General features: G+C 36.0%; 1 protein-coding gene across 3 annotated transcripts in view; it reads right to left on the bottom strand.

The window, feature by feature from the left end:
* Positions 1 to 19,757, bottom strand: part of LOC134202793 (RNA-binding protein fusilli-like) — a 301,692-nt gene that overhangs the window by 46,474 nt on the left and 235,461 nt on the right. For all 3 annotated transcript variants that reach the window (XM_062677787.1, XM_062677789.1, XM_062677788.1), the window contains 2 exons: positions 13,186 to 13,275; positions 10,697 to 10,751 (listed from right to left, as the gene is read on the bottom strand). In XM_062677787.1, the coding sequence (XP_062533771.1) occupies positions 10,697 to 10,751; positions 13,186 to 13,275 (145 nt within the window). The remainder of the gene's footprint in view (positions 1 to 10,696; positions 10,752 to 13,185; positions 13,276 to 19,757) is intronic.

The following is a 19,757-nucleotide window of genomic DNA, read 5'->3' as shown; positions in this document are numbered from 1 at the left end:
TTAAATGGAGAGTGCTTAACTCGTCTTAGCTAATACATTCCACTAAAAAGCGCTTAAAATATTTTTGTTCCATTTTGTAACTTCATCGTAAATTTTCTCATTCATGCCGTTGTTTTGTTAAATTAGAGAAATATTAGAGTGCAGAATTGACGGATATGCTCCGGTAACTGTAACATGTTGAACAGTACACAAGTGGAGCGGAGCCCAAGTTTTTCTGGCGCATAATTTTGCGTTTCAACACATAACAAAGCTTGATAATACTAGTGAACTTTTTCCCGTTTCACTGTTATAAACTGACCATAGATAACAGAAATTAAATTGGGATTATTGCAACATCCACGCAGCATTTTCCGGTTTCTGTTGCGTAGCCGTCAACGTCACTTCAGCTTGTATGCAATCATACACAAGAACGATCGAATGCAACTTATCGCTTCGTTGATTGATTTTGCTAATTGATAGTTTGCCGCCCACATTTCTATCATAGGAATATTGGAATTATCATAAATAGCCGGAATAATCAAAATATATAGAACTGCGTACAGTTTTCGTACTTGCTTTATTCGAATGAACATAATAAAGGAGCTTCAATTCACAGTAAGTTCACCATATCACTTGAGCAATTCTTGAAAATTCATCGCGCCAGGGGGAATACAATATCATATTTACATTCAATAGAACTTACTTCAATAAAAACATATTATATTTTTGCTTGGACAAATTATTATATTTAATTCTTGTTACTTTCCTATCAAAACCGTTCACAGATAATAATCAGGCTTGTATACAAGTCTTCGGAGGTGGCTTGCATAAAACATATTTTTAAATAATATTCACTTACTAAAATTGTAGATAAATCACACTTATTATGTTTAACTTGTTCAAAATGCACCAGATTTTGAAAGATTAGATGTTTGTGATCCATTTTGGACCTTGATTAACTAGTAATTCTATTTATAGGGTTAACGATGGCTGCTCCAAAATGCTCAAAACCAGTTAGAGCAAATCTGATGTCAGATTCGGATTCAGCGAGCAAAAATCTACTCGGGACACATTATTTGGTGTTAGGGACAAAATTTTGTTGAGCTGTGTTATTAACAAACGAAATTCGAACCAAAATTAAATTGACTCTTTGGCGTATGTAGTAGATTTTAAGATTCAGACGAGGATTATTTCTCAATTACTTGAACATTTTGAAACGAAATCCTCGTTTTCCAGATGATTTTTTTACAATATTTCGAGACGAATTCATTTGAATTTTTTATAGGGATTTAGCAGTATTTTTGGATGGATCTCGTGTGAATTACTTGGTAAATTTGGTTCTGATTCCTAGAAGAAATTGTTTAGAATTTTTAAATAGAATTCGTTTGTCTATTTGGGATATCAATTACTTCCAAGGAGAATTTTTTTTTTTAAATTTCTTGGAAATATTTTGGGAGAAAGTCCTCTGAATTGTAGCAAAGCAAACATCCGGGAAAAATCTTTTGAACTCCGGAACGATAATTGTTTAAGTTTATCAAATGATTTCGATTGGCTTCAGAAATAATTTATCTGAATTTCGGTATGGATTTTAACTAAACTTCAACTTGATGGATTCACGTCCGAACTCCTGGAGCGCATTAGTCTGAATTCTCGGAGCTATTCCAAACAGCGCTCTTCATAAATTGGATGGAATTCAATGCTGATAATGTCTTTTAACTTTTTTAAAAAGAATGCAAAAACCTTGCTATATCGCTGTGTGGCATTGGAGAGGCCTTCAACATGAACAAGCCTAACATGCCTCTGTTCCTAAGTCACATGACAGATCAAAGCAGGCATCATACATGATGTGGATCTTTTTGTGGGACGCTCGCAAGAAGAACAGTGTTATTATGGATCAGAATGATCAAAATTTCGCGAGGTGGGACGCCCGCAAATTCTTCATCTGCATTGAAGAGACGCCCGCAAGAAGAATGGTGTAATTTTGATCCGAATAATCACAATTCTGCGTATTGAGACGCCCACAAAAATAATTGTGTTATTACAGACTGGAAAGACCAGCCATTCAGCGGAATGGAACATCCGCATGATTTTTTCTTCTACGATGGTAGAACGTTCAGTATTGTGCAACTGTGGATCGGAATAGTCTCATGTGCTCAAGAAGTTTGATTTCATCGGGAATATATCCGTCCATGATTAAATGCTGTTTACCCGAGCAGTACAAGTTAGACAAAAATTGTTGCAGCAACTGGATTGCGACTTAATCTGGTCAAATATAGGTTACAGTAACCTTCATGGGACATGTATGCATGTAGACAAAAAAGCATAATGGCGGATGTTGTTGTATTATAATTCCAAAAAATACTAATTTTAAGATTGACCTTGAACTTTGAAACTACTAACTACGGAACTGTTCCGTTTTCCATCTCACTGAACATATATTCATCTCATCGCAAAACAAAGGAATACAGCACTAATCTCGTCGCTTCTTTTTGCTGGCACGCGTGCTCACTGGTGAAAAAAATCACAAAAATAAGAATCAAACCAAATTCCTTTTCATTGCTTTGTTTTTGATGGGATGGAAATAGGAGCTATGGGATGAAGTGCAGAACCGTTCCCCTAGTAACGTTGCTACCAAATACAGTGTGCACAAGCTGATCTGACAAATCTAAGGCCGGACTACTGAGATTTCTCTCGTTAATCAAACCCATATTAGCAAACCAGAACAAACTCACTGTAGGAATTTAAAAACTAACAGCATAATATTTTTAAACGAGTGTTTTTAGAATATTTAATCCGGAAAAATCCGAATTACCGAGATCTGGACTAACGAGTCGCCGGATTAGCGGGGGATACTGTAGAACGGAATCTTTTTTTCTGTTGTACACATTTGTTGTCCTGAATAAAGAAAACAATCCTTGGTACACACTTAGCTCATTTTACAGTATTCGGTAAATTTTACCGAAATCTCAACCGCTGAACTGTTCGGTAAATTAATTTACAGATTTTTTGTAATTTTTTCCATTTCTCAACTGTCAAAATCACCGAAAATCAGTAAAATAATTTACCGAACAGTTCAGCGGTTGAGATTTCGGTAAAATTTTACCGAAGTCGGCGATTTATTTTAAGTGTGTAGGGTTTGGGTCTCCGTGAGATTTTACAATCACTTTCCAAAAGCCCACCCAAGTAACCAATAAGCCGTATATTTCGCCAAATTGGCCATATAGTGCTACTTTAATGCCTATAACCCAACAAACAATTTAAGCAGAAAAAGCTAGTATTTTTAGTTGAATAAGATTATTTTTGGCTGTATAACCGCCTTACCCGTCTCCAATGTTTTTTGGGAAGTTTTTATATAGCCTTATATAGGTCCGAATCTGTACCATTCGTCGAATGACATTTCTTCGAATCACATTTAGTTGAATGACATTTGGTCGCAAGTAAACTACGTCAAATGGACATTTAGTCAAAAGAAGCTTTTAGTACATTTGGTCGAATGATATTTGGTCAAAAGAACATTACCTCGAACTGGCCAAAAGACATTGAGTCAAATTATGTTTCGTCGCATTACACTTGGTTGAAAAGACATTATGTCGAATATACGTTAGGTCATATGGTCATTTGACGGAAATTAGGTTTTCGAACAACAATTAACAAGTAATGATTGGAAGTAAATATCATAATGAACTAATTTCTTCTTCATAGTGGCATTACATCCCCCATTGTGATATTGCCGCCTCGCAGCTTAGTTTTCATTAAGCACTTCCACAGTTATTAACTGCGAGGTTTTTAAGCCAAGTTACCTTTTTTGCATTTCTATATCATGAGACTAACACGATGATACTTTTATGCTCGGGGATGTCGAGAAAATTTCCAAAACTGGACTGGGAATCGAACCAAGCCACCTTCAGCATGGTCTTGCTTTGTAGCTGTGCATCTTACCGCACGGCTAAGGAAGGCCCATAACTAATGAACTAATTTATTGTATGAGTATAAAGTGCAAGAAAGAGTATAAAAAGAATAAGAAAATCTATGCTGCACTTTACTTTCGATTAAATGTCCATTCGACCAAATGTCCCTTCGACTAAACGACTTTCCACCGAAATGTCATTTGACCTAATTTCATTCGCCTAATGTCAATAATTGGCCAAATAATATTGATATAATCGGTTATTTAGCTTGTGCCATAAAAATAATAGAATAGTGGATTTTTTCCCATCGGTACCTAATATTTTGCCTTTTCTGTGGGTATTCATTTTTTCTATAGTCTATCAGGGTCTCCAAAAGTCCTTCCGTTTTCGTTTTTTTTTCGCTACTGATTAAACTCACGTCCACTGATTTTCTCTAATCAGCTCATCCATGTATCTTGGGGATTATTTAACCAAATTTAATCAAAAATCCACTGTATATTCATTTTACTAACTTACCTATTAGCAACCTATTATGATGAAATTCACTTTCAACATTCGACTAAATGTTCTTTCGGCTACATTTCCATTCGACTAAACGTCCATTCGACTAAACGTTATTCGACGAAATGTCACATAACTAACTGTCCCAAAGCCAATTGCGCCTACACGCAAAAAAAAGATCATGAATTCGTGAGCTAACAAGTTCACGGTGTTTTTTCATCGGATTCGGGAACACAGTCACGTTTTCTGGAACGTTCAGGAAAACGTGACTGGTGTTCCCGAATCCATGAATTAAATCACGGTGTATTTTTGCTGGTTCACGAATTCGAGAACGCTTTTTTTTGCGTGTATATGGCGGTTTGGCGTAATAATGCTATGGCGGTCCATATACCACGTGGACAATTTTAGGGGAAGGGGGGTATGGCCAATGTCCATGGTTCATACAAATTTTCAAAATTTGTATGAGCAATTGTCCACGCGGGATGACCAAAACCTGTCCACAGCTCCTATAGGTTACTTGGATAAGGTCAAAATCTATTACCCCATTTGGAAAAAAGTCCATCAATTGATGTAATAAAATTTTATTTTCAAACATCATAAGCAAATTGACAAAATTTGAAAACAAAAACGACAGTGACCGAGATAGAATCCACTGGGCTGGGAGCGACCAATGCCGCTCAATTAGGGATGATACGATACCACTAAGGTATTCGATAATTTTACTTCAAAGTAGAATCGTATAAAAGTATCGATACCACTAAATATCGAATCGAATGTATCGATACCTACTCGTATAATATGAGTGCTAGGGTGGCTCAAATTAGTATGGGAGAAACTTTTTTCAATTTTTTTGATGGGCCGCCCTCTTATTCGGTTCTATTTGATGCCTTGATGCTCTGGACAAAATTTCAGCCAATTCGGTCAACGTTTGGGCGGTGCTAAACTCGTTGGAAGTTTATATGCAAAAATGTATGCAGAACCATCCAAAAATAGTCAATTGCAGTTGGACAGCACAACTCACGATAAAGAACTATGATACTCATTCAGATCTTTAAGAATTTAATACATAATGTTATGCAGAAAACCGCGAGAAGATTAAAGTTTGCCCGGCTAAGTTATTAGCATTTCTCTGGAGTGGGGTTTGAGCAAATTTCGTTTCTTTTACCTTTGAAAAGAAATAAATTCACCCCTACAACAATCCAGTAAAATGCTAATATCTTTGCCTTATAAACTCTAATCTTCTCGCGGTTTTCAGCATAACATTTTGTATTTAATTCTACAAGAACTGAATGAGTATCATGGTTCTTGATCGTAAATTGTGCCGTCCAACTGTAAATCACTGTTTTTGGATGTTTCTGCATACATTTTTCCATATAAACTTCCAACGAGTTTAGCACCGCCCAAACGTTGACCGATTTGGCTGAAATTTTGTCCAGAACATTAGGGCATCAAATAGAACCGAATAAGAGTGCGGCCCGTCAAAAAATTTGAAAAAGTGTTTTTGAGCCACCTAATTAGTACTCATAAATTCAATTAAAATTCATTTATTTTGTCGTTGATAAGTCATTTTTCCTTCAATACTTGGGGCTTCACTTAGACCCTTCCCTTCATGGAACAAGCACATACAATATGTAGCTAGGGATGAATCGATACAAGTAAATACGAGTAAATACTCGATACTTTTGATTCGATACCAAGTAAGTATCGAATTGAAGTAGTTGAATCAACTGAGTACCCTATTCAAAATTTATTAGACCTTATAATCTTGAATAGAAACTTTCATATTTTTCATAATAATCTTTTGTAATTTAGCATTCAAATCCAATGAATACTATCAAGTACCGCCATCGAGGGTGACAATCTAGTGATGAACTCTTCATATGTTGAAAAATAACTTTAATGATGACACAAAAAAAAGGGGGTGACAATGGGTCGGGGAGTTGAGAATGGGTCATCACTCTCACCGGAGGTCGTAGAGCCTGGAGGTCGTAGAGCCAAATATTTCAAAAAGGTCCCTTACATTCTAGTCTCGTTTTCCCTCAGATACATTCAATCTATTCCAATACATATATCTAAGTTTTATTCTCTCCTCGCAACACTCATTTTCGCTATTTGCAGTAAATTATAGATGAAATTTACAAAAGCGAAATTCGTTTAATATCATGAAATTTGTTTGATTCACTTAAAATGGAGGAAAGTGGATATGACCGATCCTTAACTCAATGTCGGTTTAACACTCGAGCACGCGTGCTGTTGTATCGTTCCAGGATCGCGCGCTTGCTGAACGGTTAAAATTTCCTTAAACTAGATACATAATTATGGTCAGATATCTCGATTAATGCCGTTGATTGATTTTATGGTTTTAGGTTATAAAAGATGGTTGCATCTTGCACCAGAAGCAACAACCACGGATGTACATATCTTTTAATCCAATTGAGTGATTAACGAAAAGAATATATGTAATGTGACCAGATATATTTTGTGCCAGCGCGGGACAAAATTTGTTAAATCCTTGTTTTTATTCAAAAATGTGCTTAAGTCAAAACTTTAAAATTTGATAAACCCTACTGGGACTCGCTTGGCCCTGAATCATTCACACAATTCCACCTCTGTTGTGAATGAATTTGTTCAACTTTTTACAACGGTGCGAGTTCCTGATGGTTAAACTTATTTGTATTGGTTGCATGATTCTTTTAGCTAACATTCAAAGTGATCGTATTATTCGTTTTATGCAATTAGGCAGAGCGCTCAAATTTGCTTAAAATGCCTACATCTTACTCAGGTTTTTTAATTATTCCCCGCAAACTGACAGACGACAGACGAAATTTTTCCATAAGCTTGAAGCAAAAAAAGATACTAGCTACTTAAAATTTGTCGAACTTGCTCAGATTTCAAGTGAAGTTTTTACTGAAATAATAACAACATACGAACACGTTATAAGTTGAAATTGTTGAGTTAGGGATCCTACATTCAGAGATTTTGAGCCAATCGAGCATTGAGAACTGTCAGAATCTGGGCCAAAGGATCATTGTTAGTTTTTTTTTATTTATAGTTGTTGACTTCTACTGTAGTGTTGATTTTCGAGATTTTTCGGCTATGAAGTCTGATTTATTAGAACATATTTTAAAATTTTGTCCAGCGTTTCGTCATCGGGTTCGATGTCTTCTTCCAGGAGAAAAAAATGATAGCTTTTTGTTAAGTATGATAGGCGGTCCGTTACAAAGAGCAAACCATTTTTTCCCTGAAGAAGACATCGAACCCGATGTCGAAACGTTGGACAAAATTTTAAAATATGTTCTAATAAAGCAGACCGTATAGCCGAAAAATCGCGAAAATTTATTATTTCTGTGAATTTTGAAATGATTTCAGTTCTTACCTTTAAAGCATTGTTATTGTTGCAGATTGAGTAAAATATTCCTCAATAGCACGTTCAAACCTTCCATTTCACTTATTATAGCTCTTTTAGTATGTATGCAATTGAATCTTTCCTCGTTCTCGTGTCCATGAGGATTTGACTAGGATTCCTAAAATACACCAAAGCAGGCTTGCCAAAATTCCCCAAACTCGTCATATTTTTGGACGAAATAAAATTGGAAACCAACAAACACGTGTTTTGAGTGAGTGCTTGTGCTGCCGCTCGGCGTTGCACTACCACAGTTATAATTTTGTGGGAGACGGGAAGATACAAATGACGTTCTGCGTCCAAATAATATTTCTTACATCTTAAATAAAATTGTAATTACGTTGGTATATTCGGCTTTGCAGTCGAAGAACTCGGTCAAAACGATCACTGCAAAGCCGAATATACCAACATAATTACAGGATATTACAGTCGAACACTCATCTCCAAACAAATTTGTTTAGCTCTTCCTTACTCTGTTTGTTACTGATGATAATTTTATTTGAGATGTAAAAAATATAATTTGGACGCAGAAAAGAGGTTTACACCACATGCAAGTGTGGCCGTGGCATTGGGTGAAACTCACCATGAAAGACCATTCATCAAGCCTCCGGAGAGATGCTTTGTATGTGACGAAAATCGAAAACCATTAATCAATATAAGAAATTCAAAATCTTAAAGGTTCTTGAAGAACGTTTACTAAATTACTGCTATTTATTAAGTATTTCTTTTTTCGCGGGACATTATCTTGAAATAAGTGAAACGTGGGACATTTCGCGGGACTATTTTCAGCGCGGGACAAATGGTGAAAATGCGGGACTGTCCCGCGAAACGCGGGACGTCTGGTCACCTTAAATATATGAAGAGAAATCGATCAGTGCAGTTACAACTTTATAAAACTAAGCCAAAGTAACAATCTTTTGCTATTTAAAAGGTTTTTTACGTAAATATAGATTAGCATCTTTTCACATGCTCGAGTTGAGCGAATAAAAGTATCGACGGACAAATAGTAATAGAAGGACTATTTAGTGCGAGATTCAGTGTTCTATCCAACATGAATTATGGTTGATTACTATTTTTTATATAAATACCCTCCTCTGATCCCCATACCAGAGAGCTCACATTCTGAGCCCCTTGGTAATGGACACTTATTAACAAACAAATTAAAACGCGGGGTAGAAACTACTATCATGAATTAACGTGAATCCCAGTGGAACTTAGCTCTTTTGAAGGAATTCCCGGAACAAAATCAAAAATTATATTACAACAAAGTGATATTTAACGATGTGGCTTTCTTTAATTATACTATTAAACTACAATTAACATAAGATGCAGGGAAAAACTAGCAATTGCTAGAAGTGTTTTTAAAAATTATGTTATTTGTTATTGATTTCAAATCTGTGGGAAGTGCATTATATTTGGATGGACCGTGGTATGTGATGCGCACAAGACCTATGTTGGTGGAAGCATTGCTTCTCAATAGCCCATTAACATTTCTAGTGCTCTGAAAGCTGTCTCTTGTCGAAAATACGATATTGTGATGAAACTACGAGTTGTATAAAACGTTATGCACAAATATGATAGTTTGAGAATAACGTAACCCGATGATAGGAATAATTCTGTGCCGTAGACTAGTATAAAGCGAAACGATAGAAGATAATGGAGATTTTACTTCAAAGTAGAATCGTATAAAAGTATCGATACCACTAAATATCGAATCAAAAGGATGCACGACCATGCTGAAGGTGGCTGGGCTCGATTCCCGGTCCGGTTTTCGGGTTGGAAATTTTCGCGACATCCCTGGGCATAAAAGTATCATCGTATTAGCCTCATGATATACGAATGCAAAAATAACAACTTGGCTTTGAAACCTCGCAAGTAATAACTGTGGAAATGCCTAATGAACACTAAACTGGGAGGCGCCAATGTCCCAGTGGAAGATGTAATGCCAATAAGAAAAAGAAGGAGAAAAAAAAGTAATCGATAAAAAACACAAAATCTTAAAACTCATCGATTCAAATCAGGCGCGAGTTAAAACCCGTTTGGCGTAAAAAAAACGTTCGCGACTTTCGACCTCATAAACATCAGTGTCGAATTGATTTTTAACGGCTTCTTGAGCGCTATAAATTACTGACGAATGGGTGAAATGATGCGCATTTGCATTCTTTGCTAAATCGCATGCAAGTTTATTAGCTATCGATTGCTGAGAAAACGATTTTACTGCCATATTGGTCATATTCTGTTTCGATCCCACTTGTATCAGGAGACAATTTTTTTTCACGATGTCATGTTTCCATGTTTTTACAATAGCTTAGCTATACTATTTGTAGATTTTTAATCCATTTATAGATACTCAATATCATTTAAGAACGAAAATAATGTTCATATCCCTCCTAAACAATGGTTTGCATGACAACAAAAAAGTAACAAACTTAGTGATTTAAAGTTCAGGAGATTCGCGTCGGTATTTCATTGAGGATGTCCACAAAAATTGGGACTATAAATCATGATTGCGCAAAATCCACACCTTTAGTTTCAGGTCTGTATTAAGGATCCGGATATAGGATAGGATTGTGATTTCTTGGAAAGAAATGTAATTGCACACGATGAAGGAAGATTTAGGAATCCGAAACCCTCAGGAAAATTGGAAAAATGTCCCATCAATATCAATCAAAATATTACACTACGATACGTTCAATGATCTTGATTATGATCGATTCCCGTCAAACAGAAGTCTTGTAAAGATAGAAACATTCACACAGCCACTTTAGCTCAAATGACAGACAAAGGGTTGCGAGCGCTACTGGAAATATACGACCAGCAGTGGCAGCAAACGGTCACAGTGTGAATGTACTTTTGATGGTTTCTGCAGTCGATTGAGTGTAAAAGGAAAGGAAACGATACTCACCATATTCCAGGTTCTAAACTTAAATTCACTACTTCGTTCGCTTCGAATTTATGACCTGAAATGAGCAAAGTAAAACGTTGTAAAAATTAGTGAAACCGAGGTCAACAGTAGTTGCAAAATACAAATAATAAACAATAGATTTGTCACGTGTCTAGGGGAGCGTTCTGCGAGTGCATTCATTTTTCATCGATTGTATTGTTGAATAAAAATATTGGGATATTTTTTTTTAATTTACCTACATACTTGAGAAAATTACAAACCTTATAATTTTTTACCTATTTCTGATCAATATTTATGATCCGATATTTATCACACCAAAACGGATTATTGCAATCCAATAGATATGGTAAAGTAACAAAGTGGTGGAATTCAATTGAAAATAGTCTTATTTTAAGGCAAATGTATGACCATTTCTTTTAATCATTCCTTTTTTGGTATAGGACGATAAGCAATATGTAAGATTCACAATGAAACACACAATGGTCACTACTTGGAGCCGAGATCCAATCAGCATTTTTTTTTGGTTTTCAATCGCATTACACAGCAATTTAAGAATATTTGGTGCAACATGTTTGAAGTGTTTCTTGTTTAATTTGATAAAATGGTGTCGAATCTATTAGAGTCAACCTCATGATTCGAAATATAATGTTGACTTGACAGATACGCCTATTTCCACTTCCTTACTTGTTTTACTTATGTTTTACTTGATTTCATTAAATACACTGAGCAACAATAAAGGATAAACTGTTCTAGTTCTTATTTAACAGAGCCCATATTCATTATAACAAAATTAAAACAATGTTAAGCAGAAAGGTTACCTCTTTTAACTTTTTTTTAGAATAAATCATTTATGTTAACCAAAAAAAAAAATTAAACTAAATTGGTGCATTATACTATTTTCCAATTGTCACGTTTCAAATAGGGTATATAGCTCAAACCTTAGCCTATTATGTTGTGGCTGAGCACATTTATCGTTTTAAATAGTCATATATTGAAGATCTAAACGAAATTATGGCACCAAACGGCTTTCTTACTTTTGGTTATTACGCTAAGTAGTCAAAAACAACAATAATTGTTCACAATCTATTATTTAATCCATCAAAAGTTTCGTGCAAAATGGACTTTATGTTCGGCCAATTTTCCTAATCTCGGCTCGGACCCGTAACACTGGGTAGACACCTGTACGTTATCCAACTCCGTGGTACTTACGAGGGTGTCGCTAAGTCGGTGGCCTCTCGTTAAGTAAGTACCACATCATAACTTCCTTTCTCTCCCTAGTTACGGTGAAGATGGGCGTGGCCAGGAGAAATAATCCTCATGCTTTTGTTTTTTTTTTTGTTTAAGACTGGAATCAAGGACCACTACCCTTCTTCTTCTAAATAAGGATCTCAAAAGTAAAACATGAGTATCACTTGTGTCCAATCTACGAATTACACCGCAATTACAGGCAATTATAATGTGCTGCTTCAAGTGAAAATCGTCAGCCGTATTTTGGCAACGAGTGTTCTAATGTTGTTCAATAAATTTTTGGATAATTGTGTCACTAAACTAATGAAAATAGTGAATTTAATATGAATGCTAAAATAGTGTGATTGTTATCCGTTCATCTAATGTGCGAAAATAAATAAGTCCATTCCAAAAACTACTTAATTGGGCGAAAGAAAAATCTATTGCACTGCCTGCCTACTTAAGTGGTTGCTAACAAACCGAGTCAAAGCAATTTTTCACGCAGGTTTATTGCGATTATCAGCTGTAAAAGTGCATGATTTTTGCGTAATATAAATAAAGTCAGCTTGATACACTTTCTCAAAGAAGCATTGATAAAGTTCTCTCTACAAAACAATGTATTATTGTTGAATTATTGATTAATTTGCGTGATGAGCCAACGTTGCATCTAGGCCTATCATTGCATCCCGTTACCCTATGCATAGCATTCGAAGGTTTGCACTTTATTACCCGAGCAAAGTCTGAAAACATAATGAGAGCATATAGAAAACATATTTTGATATTGATATCAAATCGAAATCACAATTTGTTTTCAAATATGAATCATCATGACTGATTACATATTTTGATCCCATTTTGCTGTTGATTTCTAAATTGTATGATCTGACATCAAACTGTGTACTTATTTTGTTATCGGAACCAATATCAAAATTAGTTTTCGATTTGCTCTCATCGACAGCAGGAATAGTTTTCGATTTGATGTCACAGTAAGATTTTTCTGCTGTACATTTTGATCTTTTAACCGTTAAAACGACCAAAAGGATATCAACCTGAGTTATCAAAATTAGGCGATTTCACAACAACAAAGTTAGTTATCGATTTGCTCTCAAGCTTTGCTCGGGTAGTCAATGGGATTAATTTTCTTGTCTTGTACACAAATGAAAACATTAAACGCTCCCCCATGTAGAACAATTTGGTACTTTATAGACGATGTTATCACTTATCTTAACGATTATCGCAGCAATTCGGACGTTGTAACTTACCTAATGATATCATGTGCTGGATAATTGTGACCATATCACGAGCTTCTTTCACGTATAACTCGTTGTCTTGGAATGCGGGAAGGTCAAGATCTGAAATCAAAGAAACAAATGAAATTAAACAAACTGAATGTGCTCAATATAAACTTATAAATAATAAGCGACAAACAATAAATTGACTGAAAATATCGTGTCGAATGAATTGAAGGAAAAATAGATTGAATGGGACGATTGGAGTAGCCCTTAAAGGTGTTCAAATCTCAAAAGCCCATTAATCATCGATTGTTTGATTTTCCCTACGGCTCTATCTTTACCATAATATCTACATTTATCACAGTCGAAGCCGTCAATTTAACACATGATTCATAGGGAATGGTAACGAACACCTGCCCTAGTGTAAATACCTATGTGAAATCAAATTTCCATTCAATTTCAATCTGGTGGCTATTTCGCAGCAATTGATTATCCAACAATTGAGAGGTGTTAGTTTAAGCCGTCGTAAATCCACAAAATTAAGGAAATTAAAAACTAAACAAACTAATATCCACATCTAATCGAACCGTGAAGCAAGCAATTCATGTTGCACATCTCGCACCGTGAATAATTCGCCTTTTTTTTTGTACAACTCCGAAATCACATCAAACAAAACTCTGCCCAGCGGCGTATTTTCTCCCATTAATCGTAATAAACCCCAACACGGTGGCAGCAAACGATTTAATTTGATTTTGTCATCACAACTCAATCAACTGGAAACGTACATTACTACCACTAATCGAATTGCTGACTGCCGCGAACTGATTTAGTGCTCGGATGGTAATAGCAAGCCGCAGTAAGCTACTAACACTCAACCTTCCGATGAAACGATGAAACGACGACGAAAGGAAGCTGAATGAATGGCACGTAGGGTGTTCCAATTTCGAAACTTTAGAAGAAAATAAAAACAAAACGATCTGTACCTACATATATCGTTCAACTGTAGCTTTTTCAGGATCGAAACTGATCCAATAATAGACCTGATGGGTCACCCAAAACTGTCGGAAATTTCATCACATATGGATCAAAATGTTAGGAGCTTCTCTAATAAAACTTTGCTCGATGGGGAGTAATGATGTATGTGGCTTGATGCGTTCCGCTTCGTTTTACGCGCTACTATGTCGTCAGCAGTTCGACAGACTGCGCTTTGTGCATAGTTCACATTTTTTACGTCCATTAGTTGTGTATAGAATGTGACATAAACAGTCGAGTGACAGCAAGCAGTTCCAATCTGTAGATGGGTGTATAATGATGGTTCATGTTTTGTATGGATGTATGGTTCGAATGAAGTGACTGAGGGGAACTGTTCCGTTTTCCATCTCATTGCACATATATTCATCTCATCGCAAAACAGAGAAATTCAACAACTATTTCGTCGCTACTTTTTGCTAACATACGTGCTCACTGCAGAAAGAATCACAAAAATGAGAAACAAATCAAATTCCTTTTTATTGCTTGGTTTTTCATGAGATGAACATAGGAGCTATGAGATGAAGTCTAAAAGCGGTAACTCTATTTATTTTTGATATTTCGATCTCAACTCTTCAGGACATTTTTGTTCATCGCACTAGAGCAGTTTGGATATATGAAAATTACTTACTTACTTCAAGACTTATACCAAATTCCAAATAGTTACATTGTGAATACATCTCTAATCATCGCAATATGATAAAAAAATTATTTTGAGCTTTTTAGTGGAATGTCTTCACTTGTCCTAAGACGAGTTTATACCATCCCATTGAATTCCACCACTTAATTGTATCTTGACAGATACGTATTTCGACCTCAACAGTAAGGCCGTCTTCAGTGTCTCGTACTTGACTCGACTCGACTAAGTCGACTAAGTCGAGTCAAGTACGAGACACTGAAGACGGCCTTACTGTTGAGGTCGAAATACGTATCTGTCAAGATACAATTAAGTGGTGGAATTCAATGGGATGGTATAAACTCGTCTTAGGACATCGCAATATGATTTATCTATGCTTTGGAAATACATCGAGTAGTTATTACAATTAGTATTAAAATAAAAGTCTTCTAGACAAATCTTCTTCTTCTTCTTCTTCTTATTGGCATTACATCCCCACACTGGGACAGAGCCGCCTCGCAGCTTAGTGTTCATTAAGCACTTCCACAGTTATTAACTGCGAGGTTTCTAAGCCAGGTTACCATTTTTGCATTCGTATATCATGAGGCTAGCACGATGATACTTTTATGCCCAGGGAAGTCGAGACAATTTCCAATCCGAAAATTGCCTAGACCGGCACCGGGAATCGAACCCAGCCACGCTCAGCATGGTCTTGCTTTGTAGCCGCGCGTATTACCGCACGGCTAAGGAGGGCCCCCAGACAAATCTAGATCAATGAAATTCCTGGAATCTAGACAAATGAAATTCCTTTAATTTATTATTAAAAAATAGTTTGATATTTCAGAATGTCCCAACTTTTTAATATTCTGTTTATTGAACAAGGCATAAAAAATTGACAAATTTACAACATATTATTTTATTCAAACGATACTGTGATCAGTCACTTTCGGATGTTTTCAAGCCGTAAACTCACCACTGCGACAAATACAAACATCAGCATGATAAGCATGCACGCCGTTTGCCTCTTATGGGGGAGAGCAGTGATTCGAAAATCTCTCCATACCTTCACGCATCAAGGGGTACTCCAGTTTGTGGCACTTCTACTACTGTAGCGGCTTCTATGCATAAGGGCGAGACAAGTGGTCGATTCAATTGCTCCTATTCGTACAGTGACACAGCAGAGTGACGATAAACTGATATATGAGCGTCTCCAATAGATAATATTATTAAAAAGCATGATTGATCCACGTAATGATGACATGGTGATTTTAAGCCATTGTTTAAGATTCATTCACAAAAATTACACTTCTGTACAAATGTGTTTTATTTAACAAACTTAAATTTTTTATTGAAAAATAAAAATAGTTTTTCATTAAATGAAACGTTTGGCCTGATTTGCTTCTTGCTTTATTTGCTATTACAATTTACAATTAAATAGTTTTGATAATTTTTTTTTTTTTGCACTGGTGACGCCAAGGTTCTGGAAATGGTGGGGCACCACAATATTTGGTGTAGTTGGCTCATTTAGAATTTGGTGTCAGTAGTAAGAACTATATAGTCAAACCACCATGAGTTGATATTGAAGGGGCCATCGACTCATGGAAATTTCGAACTGTGGAGTATAAAATCATTGGTGAAATAAATTAAATATTTTTATAATTTGCCTTCGACCACGAGTCGATATCGAGTCACAGAACATCGTAATTGGAGGGGTTAAACAGTCAAGCCATAAATTAATTGAAAAAAATGTCAGGCAGTTTCAAATATTATGAAATTTCAATAGAATTTTATCGTCTATAAATTGTTTAGTAATATATTGAAAAGGTGGCTAGGATTTCTTTGGAATATTATTCCAAAAACTTCCAATGCTTGGAATACCAGAGAATATCCGAAGAAGTATGATAATGGATAGGCTGTAAACGCGACATTTTGGGGGAGTCAATTCCTAAGTCAAAACCGGTTTCCCTACCATCCAGAAAACTTTTCGTGCTTAGAAGTGCTTGAGAAATTTTTTCGTAAGTGTCTCAAATAATTCTTTAGAAAATACCTCATCGATTTTTCCAGAAAATTTCAAGAATGATTCCAGAAACTCCTACAGGACTCATTCTGTAGAAAATTATTTCAGGAATTCCTTTGGATATAATCGGAAATCCATTGACTCAGAAATTTATCTAGCAATTATTCCGAAATTTCGTCCAACTATGCTTCCCACAACTCTAGGACAAAAGTCCAGGAATCGCCTTAGAAAATTCCGAACGAATTCTAAACGGAATTTTAAAAGGAATTTCCGACTTTCCCATTATTATTATTATCTTTATTACCGAGATTTTCAGCCCGTGGCTGGTTCGTATCGTAAACATTCTCCAAAAATTTCATTGGTTTCTAAGAATTCGGAAATCGGAAATTACTTCAGATTACTTTTTTTTATTAAATGGGGCGTAGAACCACTGCGTCCATTGAGTTGAACTTTTGTGGTATACCCCTGATTACTCTTAACTATGTATTCGCATCTTGTAGGTTGATCACCATTTGTCAAGTAAACAACCTAAGATGCGTCTTTTCCCAGTCCGGTATAATTGAGTTAATAAAACCCACTACCTTTCCAGGATTTGCAGTCCAAATATCTCCTGGTTGCATAAAGCCACTATTTAGAAATTTAGATCTACCCTTGTACAATGCATCACAACTGCAAAGCAGATGTTCCGAGGTTTCACGTTCCATGTTACAGAAACGACAGATATCATTCTGAATCTGGCCAATATTTTTCAAGTGATGTCTGCTCGGTCAGTGTCCGGTTATTAGGCCAGTAAAGGTGCAAAGAGCTCTCTTGCTGAACTCCAAGAGCTTTTCGGTTACTTTAACATTGGGAATTATAAATCTCTTTGAATTAGCACACTTTTCGGCAACCAACCAGTTGGTCACCAACCTTTGTGCTTCCCAGGATGTCAATTCCATTTTTATAGTACAGTATGATATACCGCAGAAAGGTTCTGGGCCAATAAACTGTGTGTTTGAACCTCGTTTTGCAAGCTCGCCTGCCTTTTCATTTTCTTTTCCGCTTCTAACTGCACGAATTCATACCATGGTAGCAGATTTAAAATTGCATCTAACGATTTTGAAGGAGTGCTACGCATCGCTCCCGTTATAGCAATGGACACTAACCGTTGCAATTTTGTCAGCTTCTTCTGTGCATTAGTCTCTTTTGTTTTTTGCCACCAAACAAGAGCAGCATATGTCAGTTTTAGGGGAATAATGGAACCAATTAATCATGCTTTGGTCTTAAGCCCCATTTTCTTCCAGATGTTTTAGAGCATATCCAGAAAGCACTGATTGCCTTTCCCATCGCACACTCAATTTGAGCATTCTAGTTCAGTTTGAAATCCAGAATGACTCCCAGGTATTTGACCTGTTCACAAAGCTGAATTTCTAGTCCTCCAAGATTAAGAGCTTTTAGATCAAGTTTCCTTTTCCTAGTACATGGCCCAATTACAATTTTTGACGGATTAATACTAAGGCTTTCCTGAAAACACCATAAATGAATAAATTTTAGAGCCCATTGCATTCTCTCAGAAATGATATTGTCAAGTTTCCCCCTCACTATGATGACAATATCTTCAGCAAAGCCTACAACCTCGAAACCTTTTTCTTCTAAGCTTCCTAGAAGATCGTCTACAACTAAGGACCACATTAGTGGTGAGAGGACCCCTCCTTGAGGGCAACCTTTTGTTGCCCATGCTGTAAGAGACGAACTTCCGAGCTCTGAAGAGATTTCTCTTTTTGCAAGCATGGTGTGAATCCATTTGATAATGTTCGTGTCGAAGTTTCTTTTCTTCATGGCACGATCCATTGACGAATAAGAAGCGTTATCGAAAGCTCATTCAATGTCCAAGAAAGAACAAAGTGCTATTTCTTTTACCGAAAGCGCTTTTTCCACCTTAGATACCACTGTATGAAGTGCCGTAATTGTTGACTTACCGGGCTGGTAAGCAAACTGGAACTTAGACAGTGGATGTTTAATAATGTAATTTGAGTTGATATAATCACTCAACACCTTTTTCATAGTTTTCAACAGAACTGATGAAAGACTAATGGTTCTGAATGATTTAGTATGCGTCTTATCTTGCTTTCCTACTTTTGGTATGAAAATAACTTTTACTTTCCATGAAGATGGAATATAATTGAGTCTTAGACTTGCCTTGAAAATCTCCATTAACGGCGGAATCAGTACTGATTCTCCGTTTTGAAGCATTTATGGAATTATTCCGTCCGGTCCGGCAGATTTATAAGGCTCAAAAGATCTCACTGCATTCTCTACCCTGACTTTCGTAAAGATATCGTCAGCCAAGGTTTGTGCAACATTTTTCGCATCATCAGACATTTTTGTTGTTCTTGCTGAACATCTTTGACTTTCAAACGAACCACTTGTCGATCCAGGAAAATGGGTTTCCATAATCAACTTTAATGTTTCACCAGAAGTTTACAGATTACCTACTCCTTTGGAAATTTCTCAAGACATTCCTTTGAAAATTCAAAGAAGGAAATCTAAGATAATTTCGAATTTTTTTCTAAGATTCCTTTACCATATCTCTAAGAAATTTCTTTGGACATTCTTTTAGAAACTCATTTGGAATATGAAAATCTCTTCGGAAAAACATTTATTACGATAAAAAATTATTTTGGGAATACCAACAGAAATTCCTTTAGGAGAAATCCTTCGTAAATTTCTCTAGGAATTTCTTCGGAAATTGATTTAGGAATTTCTTCAAGATACGATCTTCCAGGAATACACTGCAGGAAAACTATGCCTAGGAATACTTTTTGACATTCGTCCAGGGAATCAATGAAAAAAAAATATCTGGAAAGGCATTTGTGAATTTCTCCTGAAATTTCTAAGAAATTCCTCCAGGAAATCCATATAGAAATAGCATAAGAGATTTCTTTTGAAATTCCTTTCGAA

The sequence above is a fragment of the Armigeres subalbatus genome, unplaced genomic scaffold, assembly GCF_024139115.2.
Source record: "Armigeres subalbatus isolate Guangzhou_Male unplaced genomic scaffold, GZ_Asu_2 Contig1411, whole genome shotgun sequence".
Lineage (NCBI taxonomy): Eukaryota > Metazoa > Arthropoda > Insecta > Diptera > Culicidae > Armigeres > Armigeres subalbatus.
Note: the sequence above shows the minus strand (reverse complement) of the source record. Positions and strands in the feature narration are given on the sequence as shown.